General features: G+C 38.8%; 1 protein-coding gene across 1 annotated transcript in view; it reads right to left on the reverse strand.

The window, feature by feature from the left end:
* Positions 1-25,706, reverse strand: part of CCT4 (chaperonin containing TCP1 subunit 4) — a 377,714-nt gene that overhangs the window by 20,777 nt on the left and 331,231 nt on the right. The window contains exon 13 of the mRNA XM_067154119.2: positions 11,356-11,469. Coding sequence (XP_067010220.1) covers positions 11,356-11,469 — 114 coding nt within the window. The remainder of the gene's footprint in view (positions 1-11,355; positions 11,470-25,706) is intronic.

Genomic DNA, 25,706 nt, shown 5'->3' on the forward strand with positions numbered 1-25,706 from the left:
CCCACTTGGTAAGAAAAATGCGAAATCGTATCGGAAAAGATCTCCAATAAACGTTTAAATGCTCTTGAGAAACTTGACTATAGTAGTTTCCTTCTCAGTTGATTGATAGCGCTGTACATTCTCTACACAAATGCACACAAAGCGATTAGCCCTGTGTATCGGAAGTATGTGTATTCAGTTCCGCGATCTCTAAGGCAATCATTAAAAATCGATATCTTATCGATTACAGCAAATGGCGTTGTGGTCGTAGCAAGATCGGTTGTAGATACAGCAGAGCGCATTATACTCTTTCGCAGTGAATGTTTGCCACTTATGAACCTTTATCAGCAAATGTCCAGCATTTAAATACAAAAATGCTGAAAACTAAAGTCGCAACAGTTTTTCCGAGGGCCAAGAAATACAACAGTGAGGCGTTCTATGTATTTGATGCTGCAAGAAAGATTCTAATGTGTAAGTACTGTAATGTTCGCATTACGTGAAAACGAAGAGATGCGTGCGATAAATACTGTCGAGAATCAGTAACACACAAAAAGAAGAAGAATGAAGCAAATTAACATAATTTTAAGCGGCAAATAACAATCGGCGATACTTTACCAATCGCAAAGGAGTTGAAAAGTGATAGAGAGCAATTTGTAATAGACACAACAAAAGCATTCATGCAAGCCAGCATTTCTATAGAAAAATTGGATAATCCTGGCATGAGGACTTGGATGAATATAAAAGGAAAGATAAATAATACCTACTTTATTATAAAATATGACGATATTAGTAGGCCTATTGTAAATAAATCGCACCGAGCTCGATAGCTGCAGTCGCTTAAGTGGAGGCAGTATCCAGTAATCGGGAGATAGTGGGTTCGAGCCCCACTATCGGCAGCCCTGAAGATGGTTTTCCGTGGTTTCCCACTTTCACACCAGGCAAATGCCGGGGCTGTACCTTTATTAAGGCCACGGCCGCTTCCTTCCAATTCCTAGGCCTTTCCTATCCCATCGTCGCCGTAAGAACTATCTGTGTCGGTGCGATGTAAAGAAAGAAAGAAAGAAAAAAATTACAAATGAATAAATCGCCTGGTTGAGTTGTAATAATGTTATTGTTTTTACGTCCCACTAACTACTTTTACGGTTTGCGGAGATGCTGAGATGTCAAAATGTTGTCCCACAGGAGGTATTTACGCGCCAATAAAACTAGTAACACGGGGCTGACGTATTTAAGCACCGGACTGAGCCAGGATTGTACCTACCAACTTTGGCTCAGAAAGCCAACGCCTTAACCGTCTGAGTTACTCATCCCTGGCCGGGCAGCACCAGCATATCCATGAATATCTTCCAGGGATATATGGCTTTGCAAAATGCAGTGAAAGCATGCCTGATAGAAGAGAAGAAAGAAGGCATTGTTAGTGAAGTTTTAGAAGGATTTGCATGAAGTGTTCGCAAGTATTATGGTTTCCGACGTCTAATGTGGTCAGCGAAAGAGGCTGCTTTGTTTACAAAAATATACTTTCTGACTGTCGCACAACTCTGAATCCTGATAATGTTGAAACCATGCGTAGTTTTTACTTTGGAGACAAGTCATTCAAAATGTTAAAACATATAGAACCAAACCAAACCCCATGGCACTTATCGCCCTGAAAGGGCCTTGGCCTGCCGTGTCACCGCTGCTCAGCCAGAAGGCCTGCAGATTACGAGGGGCCGTGTGGTCAGCACGACGCATCATCTCGGCCATTATTCTGGGCTTTCGAGACAGGGGCCGATATCTCACGGTCAGATAGCTCCTCAGTTCTAATCAGGTAGGCTGAGTGGACCTCGGAACCAGCCTTCAGGTCGAGAAAAAATCCCTGGCCTGGCCGGGAATCGAACCTGGGGCCTCCTGGCGATTGGCAGGCACGCTAGCCCCACACCATGGGACCGGCAACAACGTGTAGGCTACGTATAAATTTCTAACTTCCGCCTAACTTCATTTTGAAGTTTCAGTGATTTATATAGGCCTCCCGGTATTTATTTCTACAACATTTTATATATTTGGTTATTCTAAGGTTTAATAACAATTTAATACATTAGAAGTGTTCACTTTAAAACCCCTAATCACAAAATTATTTAGATTTACCCCACACCATAAGGAATATTTCACAAGAAACATTGATCAGTATGACAATTTATTTCACGAAATACCTACCGAAATAGTGTTAGTTTTAACACTGAAATCAACAGTTTTATTTCACCAAAAAATAAGGCCCTTATTTATTACACACACAAAAAATATACTTTAAAAGTCTAATCTAACATCACTGCTTCTAGTGACAATACACTTTTGGCTATTTGAATCACTTCATTAACACTTACACCCAATAAACACAGCCAAAGAAAGAGTATCACATAACACACACTGGGGAAGTAAACCTTTCTTCAATAGATTCTGCATCAGGCTTATTCCAAGCAAAAACTTGTTCTAGATAATAAATCACAAGAAAGACTTACACAGTATATGACATCAGTCACTTTTATATGTGCCACAGAAAAAAAAAAAAAACAACATTCCATCTTAAGCGATGGGTCGGCGAACGAGGCTTCTCCACCACCTGCAGTCTCTGAACTTCTCTCCTCCTTCGATGCTTTCCAAAGTACGTCCTTGCTGTTCAATGTCTATCTTCACCATGTCCTTGTACCCGAGACTTGGTCGCCCTCCTTGTCTTTTGTCTTCAAGTTTTAGATCATACATTCTTTCGGTAATCTGTTATCTCCCATGCCTCGCATATGTCCATACCATCTCAGTCACTGCGCTGTTATTCTGTCCTGCAGTCTTACAACTTGAGCCTGCTTGCGGATTTCCTCACTACGGACTCTGTCCCTCTCATTTCTGCTGCCTGGATTCTATTAAGATCTTTATTTCGCATGGTCCACTTTTCGCAACCACAGGTCAGGATTGGTACGTAATAGGTTTCATATATGTAATGTACAAAAAGTTGTGTGCTATGCTATACAGTTTGTACATTTCATAACAAATTTGTGAATTATTATCATATGTATTTAATTATCAATTCACAATGATTATAGCTTATACCATAGCGTATCGAAGAAGTGCGACATCATCTCCATTCGCATGTAAGAGAGCTCAAGAGGTTGGTGGGACACCAGCTCGGTGGCAGCACAGGCGATTGCGATGTCAACAAAGACCCTTGGCCAGCGTTATATTCGCCTTCAGTTGTAGTAATTTTTATTGTTCATTATTGTCGCTCTCAGAGATATTTCGACAGTTTGCATTATTAGTGTATTCACGATTGAGTGGTGTGAGAAGTGTTATGTTTTAAATACTCTGTCGCTATTGTGCTATAAGGCAACGTATATCAGTGCGGAAGGAAACTACCACATCATGCCCTCGTGTTTTGTACCCGGCCGCAGATCTGGATATGACCGATCGTCTTCAGGTAGGCATTTCTTTAGGCCCTCTAAAGAGAGTGGTGTTTTACTGAAATGGGAGAAGACTATACATAGGAAAGACCGAAAATTAACTCATAACTGTTTCGTGTGCGACATTCATTTTTGCGATGACTTTCTAGTAAAAGTAGACTCGTTTATGGTGAATGGTGAAAGAGTAGATATACCAAGCCAGCGCTGGAAATTAAAACCAGAAGCATTTCCTCACATATTTCATAATCTACCCAAGTATATTTATAAGGCAGTTAAGAAACGCAACTCCCCCATGAGTCGGCAATCCACACGAAGAGATTTCTCTAATAAAAGCCTAGAACAAATCGTAAATATCAGTGATAGTGATCAACCTGTACGCTCAGCAGTTGAAGATAGCTCTAATGTCGCAGATGCTAGGGAAACAATTGCGCTATTGAAGAGGAGATTGAGGAATCAGAAACTTAATTTCATTAGAACGCAGAATCAACTCTACGTCGCTAAAGCTATGTTTGCTTGAAAAAGACATTTATGATATAAAATCAGAGAAATTTCACTCAGTCAAAACAATTCGGTTCTCTCGGCAAAAAAAAAAAAAAAAAAAAAAAAAAAAAAAAAAAAAAAAAAAAACCAGAAAATTGTAAAGAAATGTCAAGCGAAAAGTAAATAAGGAATGAGATATAGTGATGAGTTTCTTCTTGATGCATTTCTTTAAAAAATAAAGTCTCCCAAGGGTTATCAGCACTGTTTAAATCATGACTTGCTGACTGTCTTCTGAATCCCACTTGAGAAATTTGGTAAAGGGCCTAAAATGTTCCTACGGCATAAATGAGCATGCTACCGCTGCCATAGGAGATTTTTTTAAATGGAAAGGAGGAACATGAACACTTAGGGATGTTGATATTTGACAAAGTAAAGTTACCAGAAGAAATTTACTTTAACTCTGAATTGTTGCAGGTGAATGGTTTTGTTGATTTGGGGAAATTTACTTAAGATAAAAGCAAGGGTCAGTTGGCAAATCATGCTCTAGTTTTTGTGGTTGTTCCTTTTCTATATAACTGGATACAACCCATAGCAATATATGCTAGCCGGAACGCCACCCCTGGTGATATAATTGCAAACATTCTCATTCAAGTCGTCATACAATTAGAGCAAGTAGGTGCCCGAATCATTGGTTTCACATCGGATGGTAGCCAGTCGAACAAAAAGTTGTGGAAATGCTTAGGAATATCTGGTAACAAAGAATCTTAAGTGTTATATTTCCAATCCAGCTGACTCCAACGGAAAATTATAGGCATTTTCAGACGTGCCACATATATTTAAATGTATAAGAAATCATTTTTATGACAAAGGACAGGTTAATTATAATGGCAATATTGCTGATTATTCATTCTAGAGGAAAGTTTACGAATGTAACTCGTCTCCTGAATTTTCTGGATTGAAAGTTTGCTATAAACTGACCTCTGTGCACTTTGATCTTAATTCGTTTCAGAGAATGAATGTAAGAGTGGCATTTCAACTACAGTGAAACCTCGATTCTCCATTTTTGGAGGGACCTCGAGGGAAAAAAAAAAAACTTACGATACGGGAAAACGGAAAATCCGGGAACGAATTAAAACCATCAACAGTTTGACTGTACTTTACAGTAATGAAATATATATCATTTTATTTGTACAAAAACGCCTGCATTAAATACACTGGTTAAAAAGCTTTATATTTTAAATTCAATTTTACCGAGAAACTTCGTCACTTTCCCGTGAAAACTTCTTTCAGGCCAGCAACTTTCATCAGCCAAGGTCATCGAAAAATATTCTACTAAATAAGTTATCAATTATATCGATATCTTAAGACATTTAAAACCACATCTGAGACTCCAGTTTCACTATTGCTTTAAGGAGAGTGTATCGGAGTAATTATGCCGATCGGGAAAACAACATAAAATCCAGTCACTTATTTGACGACTTAAAAACGTCTACGGTAGCTAGCTCTGTTTTTTACCTTGAATAAATCTAACTGGAACAGGTACAGTTATTTACAGTAATCGTTATCTGACAACAGTCTCATGTAAATTAGAAGATTTTGTTTTAATAACCTAAAAAAAAAGAACAATGTAACTTGTTTATCAGTAAATGTTTTCGTGCTGTACTGTATTACGAACTTACGGCGCGAAATTTAACTTCGAGTTCGCCCATGTTTTAGGCCTCGGTACTTTCCATTAATGATGTTTTTGACCGATAAACAGGCGAGAAATGTGGCTTGCGTGATAGGCATAATTACTGGTGCAGTTCACATGAACCTACCTGTGGTATTATAGTTAGGAAAGATCGCTGAAAGCACGTAAATAAGCATAGGTTGTAACAGGTCCAGTCACATAATCAAGTAAGTTAATCACAAAGCACAAATACAAACATGATACCAAAATACATTAATTCCCAGAATATGTAATGAAACAGACTCCCACTCACAAAAATAGTGTCACATCGCACACATATAGGTTACGTACTGTACACAGAACACACACACAAAACACTTAAATTGTCATTTGTTCAGTCACAGAATACAGTAGTCACTTTGTAGTGAAAAAGTCCAGTTATTTTTTATTTTGTCGTACCTTAACACGTTACAGTGCTCTCTCAATATTTAAAACATTCCGTAGTTCGCTGCTGTCTGTGTCATACGCAGTAATATAGTTGCGAATTGTGTCGAAGGCAGCTAATGCTTCTGCAAACGTTGGCAGGGGTTTAATTTCATCTTCATCTTCCCCCTCGCTCGCGATCTCATGCACGGCGCTTGCACTGGCCGTGGCAGTAGCATCATCACACAGCTGTTCTATGCTCTTTACACCACAAGTGGCGAGCCCACTATCGACTGTAGCGCACGTCTCGAAGTTAACATCTCTCGGCGCGAGCTTCTCCCAGTTCTCACTGATAAGTTGTTCTTCGCTGCCGGTGTTCGTGTCGTCCGTGTCTCTGCTTTCGCCAAAGCCACATTTATGAAAACAATTTTGAATGGTGGAGGGCAAAACGTGGAACCATGCTGACACAACAAAGTGGATTGCCTGTAGAATACTGAACTTCGTCTTCACTTCTTTCCCGGCGTCCAACATACACACAGCCCTTTCCACCAGCTGCTTGCGGTAGTACCCTTTAGAGCACTTTATCACCCCCGCATCCAGAGGCTGAAGGACACTGGTACAGTTCGGGGGATAGAAAATAACTTTCACATTTCGTAAGAAAGAAAGTTCCTGTGGGTGGGCGGCACAGTTATCTACGAACAAAACCGTTTTTCTCGCTTGAGCACCCATAGAAGCATCCAGTCCGTGAAGAAAATCCAAACAAATGTCTGTGGTCATCCAAGCTTTACCGTTCGCGTAGTATCGCACTGGTAACTTCTTCACGTTCTTAAAGCATCTCGGTTTCGCTGCTTTGCCTATAACGATAGGGATACGTTTGTCTGACCCGTCACTGTTACAGCACAACAACACAGTTACGCGGTCCTTTGCGTTTTTGCCTCCATGACAAGATTCCCCTTTAAAAGCCAGCGTGCGATCCGGTAAACAGTTGAAAAATAGGCTGGTTTCATCTGTGTTATATATGTTCTTCGGTTCGTAGCCTTCAAGCAGCTCTGGGAGATTTTTCCCCCAATCTTCCACAGCCGAACCGTCAACTGCAGCACTCTCGCAGGCGAGTTTTATACACCAGTCCGTGACGTTCCTTACACCGGGAAATCCATCCATTCGAAGTGGAAAAATTTATGACACCCATTCTTGCAGCGATGCTTCGAGCTTTTACGCGCGAAATGTTACCATCCACAGGAATTCTCGACGCCAAAGCTTGCTAATACCAAGAAAAGAGAACTGCTTCCATTTTGGAATATCTCGATTCCTTCCCCGTTTTTCTATTCTTTGCGGAGGATCCACATTTTTTTACTTGTTCACTTATCTCTTGCTTTTTTTTAGCTATTATTGTATTCAGTGTCGAAGCAGGTAAGCCTAAACGTTTTGCGATGTCAACTTTTTTTTTTCTGTTGGATTTCTTTCAACTTCTTCTATAATCTGAAGTTTTTCTTGCAAGGTATTCACATGCTTTACAGGTCGCGCCATTTCAATACTGTACTGTGTAAGCAAACCAAAACTCTACCGCGTAAATTGTTGGTTTTCACCAGCTGGTAACACAGCCAACTGAAGGAAACTTGAACAGAAAGCTCTTAAAGTGCAACTTGGCGGAGGCCTTCACTGTTAGCCTGGTACAGAATGTTTCATTTAAAGTTAAGAATTTCATACTTAGGTTCCGTATTGAAACAAGATTTACCTCAAAGAAAGGACAATAAGTTCCACCTTTTCAATACTATATATTGTGTGAAAGTTTTACATTACAGTTAAAACATCACAACTCTTTTTACATTCGGTACTGGTTTTGACAGATTCTCTGTCATCATCAGCCAAGGATAATTGTACAAAGACAAGTATAAATCATGACTCTTATGGTGTGATTACAATGGTGAATTAAAAACATACATTGTGTGATTAAAATAGTATATACATATATAGATTGAAGGTCAGTAAAACTAGAATAGTCATATTTCCATAAGGTGAACACCTCAATATTTCTAATTAAAAGGATAGCTTGTTGAGAGAAATTCTGTTTGTGTAATATATAGTTATAGTGAAATTTGATTGTAGGCTTAAATCTGTAATATTTTAACTTTTTGACCAGTCGATTCGTTGAAGTCATGTAGCCATGTTTGACACATTAAAAAGGTAAACAAACATTTAGTCAAATGGTGTTCCACATAAAATATGTACAATAAAGTTCGATTTGAGCTTCAACTTGGACTTAAGAAAGGAAGAATTATGTTAAAATGTTCAATGCAAGCAGAAATAGATGAGTTAATTTTTCACTATGTATTGATGTTGATAGTTAGAGTGACCACTGAACAGTTCAATATGTCTACTTATATTCTGGAATGTTGGTTTATATCATTTTGAGACAATAGTAATTGAGGTTTTTGCTAAGGTGGTACTTGAAGATCTTATGTTGTAAGTTGTGAATACATAAATGATTTGGAAAGATCCTGATCCAAGTCGGAACCTATAAGAAATAAAACGCGATTTAAAGTTATATGAGAATTGGAAGGAGTTAAAATTGTTCCGCAAGTATGATCGCGCAAGATATCCGACGAAATTAAATTACGCTAGACTTGCAAATTCAATTCCTGCCGTCCATTCTCGAAATCTTGAAAAACGCTTGATCGAGGATTTAGCGTTGATGGGACTGAAATTTCTGAACGGTTGATGCGGGAAATAGTTTCTTCGATGAATGGATAACGCAGGATTTTTAATACAGGTTTTAAATGGGATGCTCGCGGGACCACGTAATTTGAACTAATTTTAAGGGAAAACGTAGTTTCGGGGAACGGATAATCGAGGTTTCACTGTGTTCTGTAGATCAGTCGCGTATGGTATAACATTCTATGGTACAGTTTGAAAAATCAGTGTCCAATGGAAAAAGCAGCTAACCCACAGCGCCTCAAGGGAAGAACCAGCTAACCCTCATCATGACTTACAGTAGAACCTCGATAATTCAAAATCCCGCCTAATTCGAAGAAGCTCTCGTTCCCGGAAACATGAGATATAGGGTAGCTTTCCGCACTTACACTCACTTCGGTGGGTCTACAGTGCGCTTCACGATTGCTAAGATGAATGAAAATGGAATTATTTTGTATTCAACCTTTTAAGGAACGCCGTAATATCACGATACAGGCAGTGTGCGGGAAAACAGAATCCGCGAACACTGGTGATGCCGACAGTTGACGAAAAAACGTGGCTCATATAATAAATTCGTAGGCACCGAACAATATTGTCATTGCCGGTGAATTTGCATTGCTTTATTTTCATGCGAGTCCAAACGGTCTTATGGTTGTAAAGGAGAAATTGCCAGCCGGGAAATCGTACAAGGGTGAGGGATGGGGGGTCATAGTAGTGCATTGCAATGCACATGGAAGCGAGATACTTTAACCCCTCGTCATAGGAAAGTTCGATAAGCTACAATGTTTTAAGGGCGTGTGTCACTTTCCATGCCAGTATTTTGTATGCAAACAGTACAGAAATCCAAAAAATAATGCATTTGCACAGGCGAACCGGCATAATTTATTCTCGTCTTTGAATTGTGTGATTTTTTTTTCTTTCGTTGCATAAGGTTATGTTCGTCAGTGATTTATCCAAGTGCATTGTTTGAACATTGTAAATGCACCTCGTTGGATACATTTCGGAAATAGTTTTTTTCCATGGCATTTGAAAAGTTTAAACTGTGAATCGAGGTGATTGCATGTATTAATGGGTCTTAGAATACTTTGTGACGCGGCAAGTGTTTACATTTCTGAAGTATGAGAGAAGTGCCATGGCGGGAAATCGTACAAGGATAGAGTCATAGGAAAGTTCGATTTTAAGGGCATTGGGTACTTTCTGTGTAAATACAAGGCATCTAAAGTGCATACGGTATAGTAATCCAAGTAATAAAGCTTTCTACAGGCAGATCATTTTGGTTTGGATACAGTGAAGAAGTTGGTAAGAAAGGCTCCAATGAAGTTGTGAGCTTTCTCCATTACAAACTTCCTAGATCCCCGAGTAAAACATCTCGCCGTGTTCTGCGATTCCTGGACAAAATAAGAACTACAATGTATTTTGCTATCTTCACTATGTGGTTGATGTTCTCAAGAGGTTAGAAACAGTGTGCATCACATTACCCGTGAGAGGTCACTCCTTTCTGGAGTGCGATAACAACATGGGTCTAGTAGACACCAACAAAAGAGTGAATGGGCCGAAGCGATATCTGCAACCAGAAGCAAACCAGAACCTTTTGTGGTAGTGCAGGTAGACCAAAGCATCGTGAGGAACTGGTCGCCTTTCTTTGAGGACCCAGGTGCCTGCCGCTATGTAAAGGGATGTCCTTTCCCGACGCGTTCCATCAAAGAGGCAAGAATCACCAATGATCATCCTCACTATTCAGCACAGGGGCATCTACAATGCAGCGTGGAATTCGTCTGTACTGACAATTTCAGAGAAGAGAATTTATCAGAGGCCTATACAGCAACAAAACGAGTTCCTCTTTCCAGACAGAGCATATAATGGTAAGAGTGCTTTCGCTGGACTAATATTTTATCTTTTCCCCCGCCTTCTTATTTTAATGTTTCATAAGCATACTTTCATATATTCTTATTTTATTTCAGATACACTCCCAATATCTGAGGAAAAATTTAGAGATCTTCAGCATTTGAAGACTTTCTGTAGTGACAAAGCCAAGGTATACTTTGACAGGCTCAAATATACGAAGACCACAAAGAAATGAAGCTCGACATGATTCATTGTGAAACTTTGTGGGGATTCTAATGGGTGCAGTAACTCAGAAAGGACTCCTGCAAAGTACACAAGTAACATACATTGTGTGAAGTTTTAACATTTACCAAGGAAAGTTTAAGTTTTTCTCTTGTATACTTGCCGGTTAGCCTGTTTTTCCTTAGGATACCTTGTATCTAAGGCACAATAAATTTTTTTTTCTAAGTGCAAAAAACTACTTTTAAGTTAATTCCATCCTTAATGTCCTCCTTACATTCATAGTCAAGTGTTAAATTCCTCTTCATTAAGAAATTGTTGAAACCGATATAGTTATAACGTTTTTAATTTTCAAATGGCTCTCCTGAAAATTTAAATGCTACTGGGTTAGCTGGTTTTTCCTTTGGACTCTTTATATGTTAACACATTATCACCGACGGATCAAATCTGACCCCGCCATGGTTCAAGGTAAATATGGATTTTTTAAACAGGCTGTTGCTCCCCTCCCCCCCCCCCCACAAACTAAAATTATGTGTGGTTGTTACAGACCCTTATTTACGGAAAGTCATATTTTCCTCCAATCAGTCCTTTTTATTACCGCTATAGTACAATGCAGGTACTTACAATGTCATCAATCTTCAGGATGCTGCGAACAGTCTCTGCAGCCAGAGTAATAGCACTGATGGAGACCAAAAGAGGTTGAACAACATTCTCCTCCAAGATATTTGTAACAGCTCCCTATAAATGAAAAACAAAAACAAATCCTTCAGGTGACCAGTCTCGTCCTTCGTAACTTGTTTATCCAAGGACATAATGGTAACCAATAAGACAAGTGTCCAATTTTCACATTAATATTTCAAAATTGAATAGAATACATTTATTTGAGTTCAGTTACTTTTCTAAATATGGTGCAATCTCAGTAAACCACCCTACTCGGGACTCAAGAGACGACAAACAGGCTGCAACTTCTGGATTTATAGACAAACGATTCAGTACCTATTCAGAGACGTTACCGTATTTACTTGTGCATTAGACCACTCCAAGCCTTTTGAGACTAAGAAAATGAAAAAATAAACTGCATACAAGACCACCCAATGTAATTTGCCAGAGAAGAACAACAAGTCTTACTGCAGCTCTGACGACATCACACAAATTTCTGAATAGTTTCTTCCGTAGGACCCACGCAAAGAATACACACGAAGTCACGCGGTACATCTGTGTTAAGTAGTTGAGAAATGTCCGCCTCTGTAGTGTAGGCCTACTGCAGCTCTGATGAAGTCGCACAAATAGGTGAATAGTATTGTGTCCGACTCGTGCATTCCAAGTATGCATTAGTCATGCTATATGTCTGTTTTGTAGTTAAGAATGTCCACCAGGAAAACGGTTAGCACAATTAGCTGTCTTTCTCGGGAGCCTGAGTTCGATTCCCGGTACCTTACTGCCAGAGATGTACAAATGGCAGGAAGGTTGATATGCGGTGAAAATGGTACATGCAACTTCCCTCCATTGGGGATGTGTTTAAGAAGAACTTCACAGCCTCAGAATATAGAAACGAGTTTACTTTAGATGAGAAATATTCACAGTTGTTGCTATTAATATAGCAGGCAAGATCATTAACAAAGTGATTGTTTAGTAACTGTTAACTCAAACCAATTTTTTTTTTTTTAGAAATGTGATAAAAACAATCATAATGACTTACTTGGCAAGGTACCTAACAAATAATATTGATTTTATGCCCCCAATTTTAACGATTTCCAGAGACACTGAACAAAACATACTAAGTGTTAATAAAAAATGGAGACAACAAACGTACTAAATTAAACATGATAATAAAACGCATTACCACAGCAGCTGTAGATATCCATAAATGCAACCAACTTTCCTGTTACTTATTTTTAATCTCTCCATCGTAGAACTTCTGACACTATCCGGGCACTTGACCGCATACCTAACCAAAACATTGTGGCCTCTCTTATCTCATTTACAGCAGTTTAGGTAAATCCTGATGTGATAAATGTAGACAACAAGCATTAAATATACTTAAAAATAAGGGTCTGGATTTGAACAGCTGCAGTTATCTAAAGAATGCTTCCAGTCACTATGTATTACACTCGGAAGTACGGTACAACTCGTAACATATGCTAGTTATCAGCTGGTGGTTTGGCATGCTTTCTAAAGCATAGCTTTATTCGGAAGGATTGGCTTCTGCTTCACATACACCAACTGGGAACATCAGAGACCATCTCCAGAAATTATTTGCGACAAGATACTTATTGTTTGGACTCCACAGTCTGGAACAAAACTATTTTTAAACGTTTCAAAAAGACGGAACCTTGAATGCTCTCGATTGCAATGCATGGCTGACGAGATGGCAGTGAAGATGACGTCATTTGGAAAGACGACACGCCGGGAGCAGGGAAGTTGGCGGCACAATATGATAATTCAAATGAAAGCAGTGACCAGGTTTACTGTGTGGTAGGCTTACAGCTCAACTGACAGAGATAAATAACTGGGCATTATGTTCTTATGTATCAATATGTATAAGATAATGATAACTTTATCCCTTTTCTCTACGGGGTCGAGTATGAAGCGAGACAAATCTTCGCAGAGAGTTCTTACGACCATATGCCATTCCTGATGTCAACCTTATCAGAGGAATTAATGAGATTAAACAAATAACGCGATATGAGTAACTAAAACTGACTATATTTACTTTATATGCAGACCTAACAGTCGTGTTCACCATTTGTCCTTTTTTTACATTTAGAAATACTGCCTTCTAATAAAAATAGCCAGTATAACTAAAATACATTCATACATTTGTTAAAGAATAACGTAGAATGTTTACATCTACAGTTTATAGCCCAGAAGTCATGTGTTCACTGCCCAAAATTTGACCTCGCTTCCTCTCTTCCTTCCATAACCGTAACACTCGCTCGAGCTCCACTTTAGCTATTCCTCTTCACCACTCTTCTGTGTACAATAAATCTTTTATTGTAACTGGTTCCAGGCTTTGGAATTCCCTGCCAGTAAGTGTCAGAGGCATTAACTCTTTCCTCAAATTTAAAATATCTTGCCGAGACTTCCTGTTGAGAGTTACCGACTGAAGTGTGTATTTTGTGCGTGTGCAAGTGTCTGTGTGAGATAGAAAAGAGGAATGAAGTAACAAGCTAACAAGCTGCATATTGTGTGGGTGTGTAACTTAAGCTTAATTTAGGATATAGTATAAGTAGTATAATTAGTAATAGGCAACCTTAATATTATCTGTTGTATTGTGGTTAAGTGTACGAGAGGGCCGTGTGCCCTAACTTCGCCACATGAAAGAAGCCATAAGAAATAAATAAAAAATAAATATTGGACCCCCTTTGCTTTTTTTTGCTGTAAAAGTGGAAAAAGAAAAAAGGAGGGATAAATACAGTGATTTATGCACAATTTAATACAGTGGAATCTTGATTATCCTTTTTTGGAGGGACCGTGAATAAAAAACATACAACACGGGAAAACTGAAAATCCGGGAACGAATGAACCATCAACAATTTGGCTAAACATCAAAAAAAGTGAAATATGTATACCCCTAAACCAAACCAAACCAAACCAAACCAAACCAAACCAAACCAAACCAAACCAAACCAAACCAAACCAAACTACAGCCTCAATAGGCCTTCCACCTACCAAGCAATCACTGCTCGGTCAGAAGGCCTGCAGATTACAAGGTGACTCATGATCCGTGTGAAGAATCCTCTCGGCCGTTATACCTGGCTCTCTAGACCGTGATCGCCATATCACCATTTAATAGCTCCTCAAAGGTAATCGTAGAATAAGTGAACCTGGAACCAGCCCTCATATCTAGGTAAAAATGCCTGACCTGGCCGGGAATCAAACCGGTACCTCTGGGTGAAAGGCAAGCAAGTTAGACCGCGGGGCCGGTTTCAAACATTAATTACCGGTACGCGACTTAAAAATCGCGAAACTTTTCAGTTTTACTGGGGAAACTTCAACAGTTTCTTCTGAAAACTTGTTTTAATTTCAGCCTTTGATCAGCCAAACTCTTCAAAAAATCTAATACCCGTAACGCCAAACCAAACAACAATCAACCACAAGTAGGTTTTAATTCTCTAATCTAATAAAAATAAAGCACATTAGATACAAAAGCGCCCAACATGATGGCAAAATTCTTTTTTTTTTTTTTTAATCTTCCATTGTAATTTGGTCACCGGTATACTGTTCGTAGTCAGTTTATGGAAATCTTGTACCGCGTAAATTAGGCCTACATCGACTTTTCACGGTTATGTTGAAAACTCGAGAATGTGGTTTCCAATGTAAGTATCAATACTCAAGTTCTCGAATGCATTATATTCAATTCTGCCCGTCACTAATCACAATCAAATTGGAAAGAGAAAAAGTATCATTAACACTTCCGAAATTACAGTTATTCTCGACCTTGAGGAGCTCAGCTGGAAAGCGCGCTTGCTATACAAGTCTGTACGAGTGCGATGTGATACAAAGTTTTTTAATGTAATGTGCGCAAATAAAACGACTGCGGCTTTTATAACATTTCAATACGAAAACGTGAAATTTCCAGTCTTATATTAGGACCAAAACAGTAATAGGCAATCCCATGGCTTTTTGTATGTAAGGTACATCATCTGTTCTGGTCTTTATATAACATAATCGTATACGATAATATTAAAGTACTAAATTTGTGTTACTTAAGCAGCTGTTTCGATTCCTGCCTGAAGGCTCGGTGACTATAGGCACCGTGCGTATCGCTCTAGCGGCGGAGAACAACAAGTGAGGCAGACTCCAGACTCGCAGTAGCTGTTCTGTTATGAGTGAGCGTGTAGTTACTCCGATGAAAATGGCAGAGAAAAGGAGATCAAGTAAACGCAATTGTTGTGTTGTCGGATGTTCCAATACTTACGCAAATACAGGAAGTGAAGTACAATTTTATTGTTTTTCAAAACGAGCGATAGAAGTGGACCGAAGGAGGCGATGGATACAAGCAGTTAACTGAACGAAGTAAGTAGGTTTACACATACGTACTGCACATGTTTGCAATAAGTTCAATTGATCTGATTTAATTTCACTTTGGTTTTAATTTTTTAGCACTGATGGATCACTTTGGCAACCTAAGACTTACTCAAGAATATGTAGTGCACATTTCATGGGAAACAGAAGATCTGGACACCCACTAAGTCCAGCCTATGTTCCAACAATATTTACGGATGAATACAAGAAGAGGAATGTGTCGCCGGGGCCCAGCTTACAGCGCTTTCACAGACAACTCAAGCGATTGAAAAAGGAAAAGTAAGACTGAAAATTTTCGAGTACAGTATGCCCAAGTAATATAACCAAGGATGCATCCGTGGGAACAGAGGCATCTGATTTTCATTGTTCAGACTTCATGTTTTCTTGTTCAATACATGAAAACGACGTAAATACACAAGCATGTATTCCACTTAATTTCGGTCTGGGAGGGGACATTACGAAACATGATCAAATGTGTGGAACGGAAGACGATCATGCAGACATCAAGGGTCCAGGTTTCCAAGGCTACAGTTCCATAAGGAACAATACACAAATGCGTGATTTAACAGGTGTGAACTTCAACGTCTTTGCCTTGCTGCTTGCGTTATTACCAAACTGTAACGTTTCGAAATTATGTAAAGAAACCAGATTACTGATTTTCCTAGTAAAAATGAAAACCGGACTGTCCTATTCTGCTTTGAGAGTGCTGTTCGGTGTTCACAGGACAACAATTTCACGTATTTTTACGACCGTGCTTATGCAACTGACACTGCGTACGAAACATTTCATATTCTGGCCCATTAAGGAAAGTGTTCAAGAAACAATGCCTCCAGCATTTAAGAGAAATTACGGTAATTGTCGAGTCATTGACTGCATGGAATTTAGGGTTGAACAGCCTCCCCAAGTAGATCAGAGAGTGTATTTCTATTCTCAATACAAGGGTTGCTACACCGCAGAAGTTTTAATTGCAATCACGCCTAGTGGTATGATCGCCTTTAAATCTAAATGTTACGGTGGAAGACCTAGCGACTCATTCATAACAACCGGCAGTGGTTTATTAACTTTCCTTCAACCTGGCGATGAGGTCATGGGTGATAAAGGATTTCCTGGCATCAGAACTAACTAATCTGGCCGCGGTGTCGTAATCGTGACACCACCGTTCTTACATGACGGGAGATTAACAGTTGAGGAAGTTGAGAGTACTTACAATATTGCGAGTGTTAGAATTCACGTAGAAAGGTGTATTCAAAGAGTTAAAATATACAATATATTACAGAAATTGCCAACAGAACTTTTTCCACACGTGGATGACATCGTGCATATGTGTTGCGTGTTAACGAATTTGCAACCTCCAATAATTAAAGAATAGTTTAAGAATTGTTCTACCATCAGTTTGTTTTATATATTCTTTGTTTACATTTTGATCTGTTCAACGTTCAAAAAACAAGAATTGACAAATAAATACTTAATTATTTTTATCATTATTATTATTATTATTATTAGGAATACCGCTAATTTTTGGCAAGTAATTATTGAAATAGAACTTTGTCATTTTGGTGAGACATTCCTCGACATACTTATTGTCCTGATAAATAGGTATTGTCAACTGTTGTGCTTTGCTATATACATATAGATCACATTTTTCCAAGCCAGTTATGTACATCAGTATTTTATTTAGTACATATGACTTGTCTTTAACTGTATGTTATTTTGATCGTCAAAGTAAAGATAACGTACTCGCACATTTTCTGACTCATCTACTATTGGTTTATCTTTACACGAAGATGGACACTTAACTTCTAACACTCTGTCAGCTACATTTCCTCTGAGAACTATGCCATCTGGAGATCCACAAATCCAAGGTTGTTTCTTGTGGATTATTAACCCACATCGAATAACACGAACACCAAATGAACTTCCATAGCATTCTATTGCTTCACTTTCCATTTCACTTCCGTAAGAAAAATTGTTCAAAGCAGCTCCCTCAATTGGAGATTCAGTTACAAATGCGAGAGCTAAAGTATCAAAGTTATGTCGCCTAGTTTTGATCCAATGTGCTTTCGTGCTAGCAGATATTCTTGTTATTCTTTCTTGAAACCACCGAGGGCTTCCTGATTGAGATAGAGTATCCAGGGAGATTTTAATTATATGATCTGTATCAACCTGCACTTTGCTGGTAAAAAACATTTCGTCACTTACAGTGCGAAAGGTGTATTTGTCTGGCAAGCGCACATCGTTAGAGACTTGTAAATGTAATAGCTGTGTCACAATTTCCTCACATTCTTCTCTCTCCACATCATTCACTACCCTGTCTATCAATGAGATGACTACGGTCCTGCACGATTGTTCGATTTCAGTACTTGCTTCTGCTCGAAGCATTGTATGAAGACTGCAAGGGATGTGTTTTAAAATATTCTCAGTTAATTCGAAGGGGGGAAGAGATGTCCTCAAAGTCTTTTTACCGAACAGTTCTTCTACGCGTTTGCCTTTTCTATATTTTTCTGTTGACATTGTTTTCGGGGTCGGTTTTCCCCCATTGTTGCGGACGGTCTGTTTTGGAGACAACACTTGATTCTGGTCAACCTGAACACAAAATAAAAATCCGTACAACTTAGCAAACATGCATTAAGTAATCCTTACTAAATAAACTTTATAAATTGTTGCCTAACTACACCTTGCCTACCTCAAGCTTCACGATATAAGGCGGCAAACTGACAGACGTTTGTCGGGTGACTTTTCCTGTGATGTATCCGAAACCATTTGAAATTAACTCTTCAACGCCGTTCACATTGCCACTGACAACAAGGTTTCTTCCTTTATTGCACGATGATTCACTCAGATCCCTGAATTGAATCGCTTTAAAACCGCAACTTGTTCGAATGTCACACATGTTGTACAGAGACTCTCGCACTACACCTCACCTCTTGTTTCAGAATGGGCCACTATGTAGCGCTAGTAGTAGCATTTCGATCTATCTGCACGGTGCCTATACAGTGCCCTGAAGGAAGTGTCGAAAATCTGTTCGGTGATACAGTCTAAAAAAGTAATAAAGTAAACATGTAACCCTGGACTAATGTCGACTTTTTTGAAGTAGGAACATTTGATGAAACTCGTTCAGTCTTCAAGTAGAGCTGTCGAAATGCTCTCTGTCTCCTTTCGATTGTTATGGACACACACTGCATTATGATTTCCAAGGATTCTCTAATTAATAACCACCCAAATGCGATGCTAAGATGGTCCCTTATGCAAATTCACCGCCAATCACTTTTCCAGTACGGTACAGTACTTCCTCAAATTACCGCAATGACAGGACATTAAAACCAAGATCTGTAAGAATGCCGTAATCCTCCTTTCGTGAGATACTGTATCTTGAAGAAAAAAAAAAAAAAAAGAAAACACCTTGAGGATATAGTATTGATAGTACTGAAATTTATGGACGGTTGGTCCGGGAAATAGTTTCTTTGAGGAACAGATAATGCAGGATTTTTACAACGTGATTTAATTAGGCCCAGGGTGAGGCTCAGCCACCGGGCGGGTCACATGTGGCAGATAGCGAATGGTCCTCAAATATGGGGGTTAGCTGCAAATAACGGGAAACCCGAATAAGCAGTTCCGGACCGAGGCAAAGCTGCTGCCTTGCAGAGAGGGAGGTACCTCGAAGGCTAAGGGAAGAAACCCTGATAGAAAATCTAGCAGGCCGAGGGCTATGAGGGAGGCAGCCCCTCCCACAAGGCTTTGGAACTAGGGCTGATAACCCAAGCATCTAAGAAACAATTACTAAAAGAAATTACACAGGGGAAACTGGTTCGATTAAACTGTTGACGACCAAGCGAAGAAAAAGGACTATGAACATGACAACCTGGAACATATGGGGACTAGCTGGCAAGCAGTTCAAACTGTTGTCGGAAATGCTAAGAGCAAGGCTGAACATACCGGCAGTAACAGAGACCAAGAAGAAAGGCAGTGGTGAAAGGTTTTTAATGTTTCATTCAGGCGTGGACAAGGAACAGAGCAAAGGGAGGAGTCGCCATAGTTATCACCGAAGGCTACAGGCATTATGTCAAGTGCTAGAAATTAATCAAAGAAATCCAAAATGGCAGCAGTGAATGTGTGTTATATTAAGTGAAGTGACAGGAAAAAAAAAAAAAAAAAGTGAGTAATATAGACAATTTTTCTGGAATATACTTCAGATCAGTAACATTAATAACTCAGGAAACCATTAAAACCAAATCTAAGTAGCACTCAAACAGTTACAATTAAATAAGATAAACAACATCATGGTGTTCGTGTGCTCCCGTGTGGCAAGAAAATAAACAATCAACAGGCTGTAGGCTGTAATTGTACATGAAAACGTTGGTTCAACGTAACATGTGTAAAAATGAACAAAGAAACTCTCCAAAATTTCCGTAAGGAAGAAAGATTCCAATGGTCGTGTAAACGTGAAGACTGCATTGCACAACCTAACATAAATGAGGTTATGGCGAACTTTTCCAAACAACTTTAAGAGTTCCTCAAGTACTAATGGAAGAAAACAAAGAATTACTGAAATTAGCAACCTTTCTTTCCGAAAAATATGATGACCTCAAGAACAAACTAAGACACTTTGAGGAAAGATAAGAAAAATGCGGAAATTGCGGCAACGGCAGCCGTGAATGAGCTGGAAGACTTGAAGCAGTATCAACGCAAAAACAATTTACTAGTGTATGGAGTTCCTGCTGAAAAGGATGAAAAAGTGTTCCAGAAAGTAACTGAAGTTGGCAAGGCGCTGGGAGTCGATATAAAGCCCGAAGATATTGACGTTGCACACTGACTTCCATCCACGAAACCTGGACCACAACGATCATGAAGTTTGTTAATCGATGAAAGAAAGAAGAAATCCTCAGTAGCACACGACAAAAAAAGATACTAAAAACGAACGAAAATGGATAAAATTTAGTAAATAACATCTATCTGAACGAGCACTTAACGCCTAGGAATGAGACCCTCGCCACAAAATGCTGCGAGCTACGGCAACAGAGGAATTTAAATGTGAAACCCTAAATAATTATATTTAAGATAGAGTTTTAGAAAGTACATCATTTGCATTGAAAGGCTTACACATAAACGCACAAAGCATGAAAAATAAATTTGATGATATCCAAATTATCTTAGATCAGATTAAAGAAGTAGATATTCTTGCAATCTCTGAAAATTGGTTAACCAACAAACTAACCCACATTTCTCATGTGGTAAGAGAGCATATAGGTGGGGGTGTTTATGTTTCAAACAAATGGAAAAGCAGTGTCATAAACGAAGTAAATAAATCTCATAGTATATTGCAAGTCATGATTACAAAAGGAAATCGAAGATATGAAATCATTACCATCTATAACACACAGGAAAGTAAATCGCCAAGTTTTATGTTTGATCCAGAAAATATCGTAAATAGTAATTCAAGGCATACTTCAATAATACTTTGAGATACAAATATAGATTTGCTCTCAACCTCCAAAAACAGAACTTTGTACGACAATTAAATAACAACTTACGGCTATATAACATTTAAATTAACAAATACCCAACTAGAGTAACGAAAACAACCTCCACATTAATTGATCACATACTTGTCACAAACAGTAGTAAAAAATGTCATGTATTCAATATAACAAATACCTTAAGTGATCACTACCTACTGGTATGTGAAATTTCTAGTGAAAAATCAGTTCCAGAAGTACCAATAATCAAAGATAGTGGTAAGCAATTTGTAAATTACAAGAAATTAAATGAGTATATCCTACAAAATAAATTTAACTGTGAGGAAATGGACATAAACACATATTATAATAAATTTATTGAGTATATTAGCATAGGAATTGAAACCAGCTCAATTTCAATAAAAAGAAAGAATCCCAAAGACATTCCCCTAAAACCTTGGGTTATGCAAGAATTACTAACACTTATTCACATCAAAGACTCTCTGTTTTCAAAAACTAAGGTAAAAAAAACCCCTCTGCAGAAGTAATTGAAGAATACTAAAGAATCAATAATAAAATAACCAAATTAAAAACAGAGCTACAAAAAAAAGGTATTATGAACACAGATTACAGAATTGCAAAAACCAAAAAGAAACATGGTACGTAGTCAATGAAATGTTAAATAGGAAGTTTGGACATAAACATGAAATCAGTCATCTGGAGGTAAATGATGTCAGCATTACAAACATAGAGGACATATGCAAGAATCTAAATAAGGGCCTCTCAAACGCCCAAAATCTCGCACGTGCGAACAGTGGCGCAGAGTCCCTGTGCACAGTGCATCGGTCCCGCTCGGCTCGGACCAACGCTTCGTCTGGTTACTCAGCTCAGTTCGGCTCGGATTTGGAGCGCTACGGAGCAAGCGAGGAAGAGGGAGACAGGGGGAGCGAATGAGAAAGGCGTGGGGAAAGAGAGAGACAGTGCTATTGCTCCAAATAGAGGAAGGGGGTCTGCACTCGGGTCAACCAAGCACAGTGCATACACCAGGCGCGTGTACCCTGAGAGGCCCTGATCTAAATGAACTATACATTAATGTAGCTGAAAATATAAGAAAAGGTCTTCCTGAAGATGAGCAAGTTCATGGCAGCACAACAGCTGAAAGTCAGACTAATAGTATTTTCATGTCTGCAACTGACGAATGTGAAGTGCTCAAAATTATCACTTCTTTAAAAAATAAAAATAATTTAACAGAAGATAAAATAACCAATGTCATGTTAAAAACCTGTGTTGAACGTTTAGTGCCATATATTGTGGAAATTATTAACCGTTCATTTCTCAGTGGAGAAATACCCCAATTACTCAAATGTACCAGAATTATACCTATCTTTAAATCGGGAGATAATACAGATCCATCCAATTAAAGGCCAATTAGTATATTATCTGCAATTGGAAAACTCATAGAAATGATAGTAAAAATTAGATTGGTAAATTTTCAGTGTAAAAGTAATTACTTTTCCAATAATCAATATGCTCTTCTCCCAAATAGAGGAACTGATAATGCCGTATTTGATACCGTGATAGATGTTCAAAAGACCTTCGATGAAAATAAATAAGCAGCAGGGCTGCTCATAGATCTCAAAAAAGCATTTGACCTGGTTGACCACAAAATACTTCCGAACAAGTTAAAAATAGCAGGAATTAGGGGTTTAGCACACAAAGGGTTCCAAAATTATTTATCAAACTGAACACAATACAGTGAAACCTCGATTCTCCGTTTTTCGAGGGACCATGAAAATAAAACATACAACACGAGAAAACGGAAAATCTGGGAATGAATGAAAACCATCAACAATTTGGCTAAACATCACAAAAATGAAATATGTATAACTATAATCTTACAAAAACTACTAAACCAAACCAAACTACAGCCCAAGTGGGACTTTGCCTGCCAAGCGACCGCTGCTCAGCCCGAAGGCCTGCATGCGCATGGTCAGTGCGACGAATCCTCTCGGCCGATATTCCTGGCTCTGTAGATCGGGGTCGCCATCTCACCATTAGATAGCTCCACAATTAAAGGTAATCACGTAGGCTGAGTGGACCTGGAACCAGACTTATATCCAGGTAAAATTGTCTGACCTGGTCGCAATCGAACCTGGGCCCTCTGGATGAGAGGCGGGCATGTTAGACCGCGAAACCGCATTTATTACCGGTACGCGAGTTCAAAATCTCAATACTTTATATTCAATTTTACAGGGGAATCTTCGTCAGTTACCCGTGAAAACTTCTTTCAGTTCAGCAACTTTGATTAGGCTAGCCAAACTCTTCGAAAAATCTAACAACGCCAAGCCAAATGACAATCGACCACAAGTAGTTTTTAATTCTCTCATCTAATAAAATAAAGCACATTAGATACAAAAGCGCCCAAAATGATGGCGAAATCCGTTCATTTCTTAATCTTTCATTGTAATTTGGTCTCCGGTATACTGTTCGTAGTCAGTTTCTGGAAATCTCGTACCGCGCAGATTAGGCCTACATCGACTTTTAAAGGTTATGTTGAACTCAAACATGATTTCGAATGTATCGATTCTTAAAAGTTCTCGAATGCATTATATTCAGTTCTGCGCGTCACAAATCCAATCAAATTGGAAAGATAAAAGAAATATCAAAACTTCAGAAATTACGGTTATTCGTGACCTTCAGGTCATCTAGAAAGCGCGCTCGCTGCACATGTCAGTACGAGTTTGAAATGATACCAACCATTTAAAATGTAACGTGCGCAAATAAAACGACTGCGGTTTTTGTTATTTTAACATGAAAACGTAAAATTCCCAGTTTTACATTAGGGCCTAAACAGTAATAAGCAATCCCAAGACCTCCCATGGCTTTCTTTTTTTTAAATGTAAGGTGCAACATCTGTTTTGGTCTAACATAATCATGTACGATAATATCAAAAATACTGAATTTGTGTTAAGAAGGTACAGTTTCGATTCTTGCCTGAAAGCCCAGTTACTCTGCAGTGCCATGAGCAAAGTGCCGAAAACCTCTTCCGCAGTACGATCGAAAAAATGTAAAAACATCTAACCCTGGACATAATATGGACGTTTTATAAGTGCGAACATTTGACGAAACTCGTTCCGTCTTCAAGCAGAGCTGTCGAAATGCGCCGTGTCTCCTTGCAATTGTTGTGGCCACTCTCTGCTTTATGATTTTCCGAGATCCTCTAAATAATACCACCCGAATGCGATGCTAAGATGGTCCCTTATGCAAGTTTACCGCGGATCGCTTTTCCAGTACCGGTACAGTACTTGCTTGAATTATCGCAGTGACGTGGCGTTAACGCCAAGATCCATAAATATGCCACAGCTGTCCTTTCTTGAGGTACAGTTTATTAAAAAACGATTGATCGAGGATTTAGCGTTGATGGGACTGGGATTTCTGGACAGTTGATCCGGGAAATCGTTTCTTCAAGGAACGGATAATGCAGTACTTTTACAATGTGATTTAATTATGATGCTCACGGGACCACGTAATTTGAACGCATATTCCGGGAAAACTTATTTTCCGGGAACGGATAATCGAGGTTCCACTGTATGTGATGATTAATGACACTAAAGGTTCTAAGCAGCAAACAAATCGGGAGTACCGCAGGGCTCAGTACTAGGTCCTATTCTATTTTTGATTTATATTAATGACGTACAATCTTTAACACTAAAGGAAATTTAAATTATTTGCAAATGATATCTTAACTTATAAAGGACTAAGTGAAACGCAAATTATGGAAGGTATAAATTGTGACTTGAACAAGTTATTGTACTGGGCTTTATCTTAAAAAAAGATCACAAATATGACTAAAACAAAATACTTAATCCTTCATAAAACAGCCCGTAAGATCACAGCGGCTAAGACTGTTACCCTAAAGGACCAAGTAACAGAGCGAGTCAACTCAGCTAAGTATCTTAGTATAATATTGACTCAATACTTTCCTGGAAAAGCCATATTGATTATGTAATCAGCAAAATTACCCCTGTGATAAGAATAATGCACAGATTAACCCCTCAGCGTCGCAGCCATTTAAAGAGCTTCCTAGCCCACGGCCAGATGAGATTTCAACTACGCGCGACTGAAATACATAGTTTCACTTCAAGCGTTACTACAGGCATAGGAGTAGCCCAATATTCACGAAATTTGGAATTCCGTAGATAAAACTATGTACGTGCAGATAATTACATAATTGTTTCACATTTCCTTAGTAATTTAGTTTCATATGATAGAGTTCGAAGCACTCTTCGAGACAGAGACCCAAATCACACTCCTGGCAGCAGTACACCGACGTCTTCTTTTCGCCGTGTTTTGAACATACGATGCAACGTCTCTGAGGTTTGTATTTCTCACTCTTGGGTGCTAATTTCCTAATAAAATGTCTTTGCTGCAACCTTGGAACTGTATTATCTGATAAGCGCCGGCCTTGAATATTTCGTTCCCCGCCCGAACAAC

Source organism: Anabrus simplex, chromosome 9 (assembly GCF_040414725.1).
Source record: "Anabrus simplex isolate iqAnaSimp1 chromosome 9, ASM4041472v1, whole genome shotgun sequence".
Lineage (NCBI taxonomy): Eukaryota > Metazoa > Arthropoda > Insecta > Orthoptera > Tettigoniidae > Anabrus > Anabrus simplex.